Below are 6,448 nucleotides of genomic sequence, written 5' to 3' on the forward strand. Positions count from 1 at the left end.
TGTCCCTGGATCCCTGGCAGTGCCCAAGGCCAGGCTGGATGGGGCTTGGAGCACCCTGGGATAGTGGAAGGTCTCCCTGCTCGTGGCAGGGGGTGGCACTGGATGAGTTTTTTAAGGTTCTTTCCCAGCCACACCACTCCATGATTTTGTAATATTCACTGCCCCTGTCCCACAACAATGCCCAGTGCCAGGTCAGAACTTGTAGCAGAGCAACACAATCAATCCAAATTTTAAGATTTTATTTATACACATCTGTCCATGCAGATTTATTCCCGAGCCATTAGCTTTTGCTTCTTCAGCTTCTTCTGGGAGATCTGGGAAGGAAACACACAAAAAAGAAAACAGTGAAATGAGACCTCCTGAAACATCCTAAAGTTATCTTCTAGAAGTGCTATGAACTATTAGGAATTGTTAATTAGCAATCAACTGTTAATTAGGAAGTCCCTCACAAATGATACACTCATCACACCTGCACATGAACAGGAATCCCTACAAGCACTACATTGCTTGCAGGCTCTCAATTCAATTTATTTTATTGTACACACCCAGGGCTCACACACACAGTGCTGTAGCTGCTTTGAGGGAGGAAAGAACCAACCCTCTGTGCAATTAAAAAATGCTTCTCAGGGCTTTGAAGTGCTTAATACTTGAGCTGAAAATTAAAAAATGGGGTTGCTCAGAAGGAACTGTTTGTTTTCATGGGCATTCCAAAGGTGTCCTAAGACTGTCATCACAGCAACCCCTCTTCTCTGCCAGACCCTCTGCTGTCCTGACAGCATTACAGGAACAGAGCACACAACACAAGAGCACACAACACCTGGTACCTTTTTCTTCTGCGCAACTTCCTCCTCTGGCTTGGGCACGATCTGCTCCTTCTCCGTGAGGATCATCTCGATGTGGCACGGGGAGCTCATGTAGGGGTTGATCCTGCCGTGTGCCCGGTACGTGCGCCGGCGCATCTTGGGAGCCTTGTTCACCTGGATGTGCTCGATCACCAGGGAGTCCACATCCAGACCCTGGCACGGAAGAAAATCTGTGAGCCACTTTTATCTTTAAATAATTCATTTCTGCAGCAAAAATGTGAGTAATCGCCCCAGACACTGCTGCTGGTGGATGAAACAGCGAGGAGCTTGGGGGTGCCATGGAGCTCAGGGTGTTCCAAGGATCTGCCAATGCAACTGCTGAGCTTGGCAGTGTTGTGGAGATAAGGACTTACTAAGCAAGTGTCATTTAAAATTACAAAGTCTAGCCCTCACACATCACAAATAATTTAAAATTGTGCTGATGGCTCATTGTCTATGATTACTTCAAGGTCACTCAAAGGTGTAACCTATTACTCCAACACTGCCAACAAAGCTACCAAATTAAGCACTGTAACGAAGACAGCAACTGACCAAGTCAACAGATCTGAATTTCACAGATTTTGAGATATCTGAACAGCCCTTTTGTGTGAAATCTTTAAAATTTAATTTTTCCCTGTGAAAAACTGCTGCTACCATTTAACTTGAGGAACACACATAGCCTGCTTTAACAGGGAGCTGCACCAAACTGTCCCTACAATTCAATACTGTGGATGAAGCAGGTGGCAAGTGGCTCTCCAGGTCAGTGATACCCAGGCCAGGGGTGCTGACAGAGGGCATGACACCACTGCTTTGTGCTCACTAACACCCACCTTGAGCTCAGCATTGCTCTCTGCATTCTTCAGCATGTGCAGCAAGAACTCTGCGCTCTTCTTGGGCCAGCGGCCCTGCGTCCAGCCCCACTGCTTGGCCTGGAAGGAGAGCAAACAATGGGAGCCTGCTTTTGGCCTGGTCCATTCCTGTTACCTTCTACACATCTCTAACTTGCCATTATCATAGAATGGTTTGGGCTAGAGGAGACCCTGAAGTTCATTCAGTGTCACCCCCTGCCATGGGCAGGGACACCTTCCATTATCCCAGGTTGCTCCAAGCCCCATCCAGCCTGGCCTTGGGCACTGCCAGGGATCCAGGGGCAGCCACAGCTGCTCTGGGCACCCTGGGCCAGGGCCTGCCCACCCTGCCAGCCAGCAATTCCTAATTCCCAATAGCCCAAAATCTGTCCCTGCCCTCTGGCCCTGGGAAGCCATTGCCTGGCTGCTGTCCCTGCATGCCTTGTCCCCAGTGGCTGTGCAGCTCTCCTGGAGCCCCTGGAGGCCCTGGCAGGGGCTCTGAGGTGTCCCTGGAGCCTTCTCTTGTGCAGCTGAGCAGCCCCAGCTGTGCCAGGCTGGCTCCAGAGCAGAGGGGCTCCAGCCCTGGCAGCATCTCTGTGGCCTCCTCTGCACTGGCTCGAGCAGGTCACCATTCTTCCTGTGCTGAGGACTCTGCATCTTATGGATATAGACAGATATCTTATGGATAAGATTAGAATGGATTATCATCTACTCTATTTTGCTGTACACCAAACCCCACAAAATTTAATCCCTTGACTTAATGCTGCCAAATAGATGCAGACACTCCATGTAGATGCATCTTCTGGAATTAATAGCCTTTCCTCCCTCTTGACCAACCTGGTCTGGTGGAAGATATCCCTGCCCATGGCAGGGAACTGGAGTGAGATGAGCTCTGTGGGCCCTTGCAACCCAAACCACCCTGAGACTCTGTGTTTTAATGCAAGTTTACCACCAGCAATGACAGACTACACCCACACCATCTCCCCACCACCTTTCTGTGTTAAGCACCCAGAGGCAAAGGGATTCCCAGGAGCTCACCTGGGCGCACCTCCCGACGCCGCCGTTGTAGCGCCGGAAGGGGACACACTGCTTCTTCAGGGTGACATCCTTCAGGTACTTGGTGGCCTTGCGGATGTGCATGCCCTTGATGGCCTGCGCCGTCTCTCGGGTGTTCTGCCAACACAGGGCACAGAAAAGATCCTCTGAACAAATCCTTACAGGAGACAGCACGAGCGCAACTACCCCCCTGTCCTCCCTGGAAAAGATTCTCTACACTCACTAAAGAATACCCAAGTCTCAGAAGGAAAAAGAATTAACATTTTTTTACTTTGTTACCACTTTTCTAACCCTTGGTATGACTGCTGCTACTAAATTTGCCTCTCCAGCACACCTTTTTTTTTTTTCAACTCAGTGGCTAAGTCCAACAAGGAAATTTGTAACTTTTAATAAAACTACAATTTAAGAACTTATACTATTCATAGCTCCTCTCCGGCCACTAATCTAAAAAGGCAAGATCAGGATGGATGAATTCTTACTAAAATGTCAAATACAGCACCTCACAGGAACTGATGAAGAAACACGGGGACAATTGTTAACAATGTTGTTTTTTCTAGAAGAATTGTAAGAGAAGAAAAGGCGCAGAAATAAAAATTAAGGATAAAAGATCGGTCCTTTAGACAGCATTAACTAATTGTGTAAGCCAGCTCTAAGTATAGTCCTACCTGTTCATAATAAAAAAAAAAGAAAACCAAAGTGAAAACTTGGCATTACACTAAGCAGAAAATGATCTGCTAAGTTCTCTTTTCATGATTAAGTAACACTTCTGAATTGTTCTCTGCACCTAAGCCTTTTCCAGAGGAACTGAATTCCTAGTGCCGAACAGCACACAACCAAAAAGAGTAGCACAAATTACTCAAATTGCACACCAAACACTAGCCCAGTGTCTGATAAAATTTACTCTGTTTTGCTGTTGTGTTTTATGTGAATTAAACAAAGACAATTTTAGGATCCAGACTTTTAATTTTTTGTGGATAGAGACCATTACAAGCAGCCGACAGCAATCCTTTAGTGAATAAAGAGTAAAAGACACTTCCTTAAAAAGAGGAATATGGATAGAAATTCCTGAGGGCAAGGAGGCCCTGGCACAGGATGCCCTGAGAAGCTGCGGCTGCCCCTGCATCCCTGGAAGTTTCCAGGGCCACGCTGGACAGGAGCTTAGTCCCTAACCAAGGCAGAGGGTGGAAAGAGATTATCCTTACGATCCCTTCCAATCCAATCCAGTCTGGGCTTCTTTTAAAAAGTTACCATAAAAACTAACAAAAACTACATAAAACAGAAAATGAATTTACGATTTCTGCTAATCACATCCTCCTCACCTTGAAATGCACACGCAGGTTAGATCCTCGGGACTTGCATGCTGCAAGAGAGAAAAAAAGACCAAGTTTTAGAAGCCAAACCTCAGTGGCTTCCGGGAAATCCCACACGAACTCTCCTAAAACAGCAACTCACATTTCGTGGGGTTCTCCGGATCCAGGGAGTAGCGCACCATCTTGAGAACTCAGCTGAAAAACACCAATTAAAGCATATTAAACTTCTAACACTGGCACGCAGGACCCAGACTACTCCCCTTACCGCCGCAGCTGCTCAGAAATTACGCATTCTTTTCACAGTTACATCCAAAGGTGTCCTAAGAAAGTCATCATCGCAGCAATGGATTTTCTCAGGCCTGCCCCTTCCCCGCATCCGCGCCCGCCCTCCCGCGCTCCATCCCGGGGAATACCGCGGGTGCGGAGCATGTCCTAGCGATCCCGGTGTCCGGGACGCCGGTGCCGGCGGGGATAAGGCGGGATGGGGGCGGATGGCGGCGGCTGGCGCGGGGCCGGGCCGACCATGGCTGCTCACCTCGGGGCGGCGGCGGCAGAGGAAGAGGAAAGGCGGGGCGCGCCGCTAGCGCGCGCGCGTGTCTCGCGAGATTTCCGGCGGGAACGCCCCCCGGCTGCGCTCCGCCCTCAAAATGGCGGCGGGGCTCGGTGTGCGAGAGGTGTGCGCACGGAGCGGCTCCCTCGCTGAGCCTGTGAATAAAACCTGCTCTGGGGAAAGACATCGCGGAATTCACGCTGCCGTGCGGAAACACACCGCGGTATTCACCCTCAGCTCGTGGTGCAGGTGCGTTTAGCGAGGAGAGCAGCGTGCATCTGGCACAGCACCACCCCCCGTCCAAGGGAGGGGATTCCCCCTCGCCGATCCCCGTTGGGCGCCTTGAACGCTGTCAGTGGTGTTGGTCACTGCAACATAAGAAAGATATTAAACTGTTAGCGCCAAAAGGATGGCTACGGAAGCGGTGAAAGGCCTTGAGGGGAAGCCGTATGAGCGGCGGCTGAGGACACCTGGTCTGTTCAGCTGGAGGGAAGGAAGATTTATCGCAGTTAAAACTTCCTCGTGAGGGAAGAGGAAGGTCAGGCATTGGTCTCTTCTCTCTGGTGACCACTGAACCACTGACAGGACCCAGGGAATGGTTGGAGCTGTGTCAGGGAGGGTTAGGTTGGATATCAGGGAAAGGCTCTCCCCCAGAGGGTGCTGGCACTGCCCAGGCTCCCCAGGGATGGGCACAGCCCCGAGGCTGCTGGAGCTCCAGGAGCCTTTGGACAGCGCTGCCAGGGATGCACAGGGTGGGATTGTTGAGGAACTGGACTCGATGGCCCTTGTGGGTACTTGCCAGCTCAGGATATTCTGTGGTTCACTCAGTCAGGATCATTCAGGTTGGAAAATATTTCTGAGATAATCAAGTCCCAGCTGTGCCCGATCCCCACCATGTCACCAGCCTGGAGCTCTCAGTGTCACCAGTCCAGGCATTCCTTGGACACCTCCAGGGATGGGGACTCGCAACAACACCTCCATGGGCAGCCCCTCCAAGTCCTTTCCATGAAGAAATTCCTCCTGATGTTCAACCTGAACCTCCCCTGGCATAACTTGAGGCCGTTTCCTCTTGTGCTGTCCCTTGTTCTCAGGGAGCAGAACCCAACCCCCACCCGACAGCACAGAATTGTTACGTTTGGAAAAGGCCTTTAAGTTAACCGGGTCTAACTCTCACCCCAGCAACCACCACCGTGTTCACCATTAGATGGCAGCTCAGGATGGGAATAAAGCAGCACATTGCTCACTGAGGTGTCCCCGAGACCAGAACGAAGAGATTCATTCAAGTTCATATTTATAAACCTCAACTGGTATTTACTGCGCCATTACAAAATAATCACAGACTGACTCATTAAAATAAAAGATTTTTCCTTCCCATTTGAGGCAGCATTTGCGACTAGAACTGCTTGGGAAGCCGCTCAATAAAAGCAAAATGTTTCCTGAAAGTGCCCAGATGCAGCAAAAGTCTTATTGAGAAAAAAATGACAGGATGGGGGAAAAAAAAGAAGAGACGTAGTCCTGAGATGGCAGTAATCTGGCGTGCAGGCACCTCTCCAGCATGAGAGTCTGGGTTTAACTCTGAGTTTAGAAATAAGCAGAGGAAGAACTTGCTGCCCATCTAAACGCTATGAACAGGAGGCTGGTTTTGGATCTCTTGTTTAGGGCTAAAAAGCCCCAAAGCTCTGCAGCTAGGACTTTATGCAAATGAGAAGAGGAAAGTATTTGAGCTATCACAAATATTTACGTGGCTGAAAACCATAAGAGCTCTAGTTGTTACTGCAGCTCTCTATTTACCTGCCTTAAAAGGTCCCTTTTTCTTTGGTTTTGGGGAAGCTCTCTGCAAAG

The 6,448-nt window shown here is 49.5% G+C and overlaps 1 protein-coding gene and 2 non-coding genes across 4 annotated transcripts; all 3 read right to left on the reverse strand.

The window, feature by feature from the left end:
* Positions 1–218: 218 nt before the first annotated feature.
* RPL17 (ribosomal protein L17) lies at positions 219–4,669 on the reverse strand. Of its 2 annotated transcripts, none has more exons than XM_030969119.1 (7): positions 4,592–4,669; positions 4,199–4,251; positions 4,066–4,106; positions 2,729–2,863; positions 1,673–1,771; positions 825–1,016; positions 219–314 (listed from the first exon to the last, which is right to left on the reverse strand). In XM_030969119.1, exons 2-7 carry the CDS (start codon positions 4,236–4,238, stop codon positions 267–269), a joined length of 555 nt encoding a protein of 184 aa, XP_030824979.1. In that variant the 5' UTR covers positions 4,239–4,251; positions 4,592–4,669; the 3' UTR covers positions 219–266. The 2 variants fall into 2 exon arrangements, with proteins under 2 accessions (XP_030824979.1, XP_030824980.1); XM_030969120.1 differs by lacking the exon at positions 4,592–4,669 and adding an exon at positions 4,470–4,578.
* LOC115915828 lies at positions 672–739 on the reverse strand. The gene has a single exon (XR_004061528.1). It is a non-coding gene; the product is annotated as a small nucleolar RNA SNORD58 (small nucleolar RNA).
* LOC115915831 lies at positions 4,329–4,397 on the reverse strand. The gene has a single exon (XR_004061531.1). It is a non-coding gene; the product is annotated as a small nucleolar RNA SNORD58 (small nucleolar RNA).
* Positions 4,670–6,448: the final 1,779 nt, after the last annotated feature.

This window comes from Camarhynchus parvulus, chromosome Z, assembly GCF_901933205.1.
Source record: "Camarhynchus parvulus chromosome Z, STF_HiC, whole genome shotgun sequence".
Lineage (NCBI taxonomy): Eukaryota > Metazoa > Chordata > Aves > Passeriformes > Thraupidae > Camarhynchus > Camarhynchus parvulus.

Bases quoted from the DNA above. Each gene is read 5' to 3' on its own strand.
- RPL17 (XM_030969119.1), bottom strand. From the start codon at position 4,238: ATGGTGCGCTACTCCCTGGATCCGGAGAACCCCACGAAAT. The intron at 1,017-1,672 runs GTGGGTGTTAGT...CTTCCGTGCCAG, and splicing joins AGAGCAATGCTGAGCTCAAG to GGTCTGGATGTGGACTCCCT. The intron at 315-824 runs GTACCAGGTGTT...TTTCCTTCCCAG, and splicing joins AAGTTGCGCAGAAGAAAAAG to ATCTCCCAGAAGAAGCTGAA.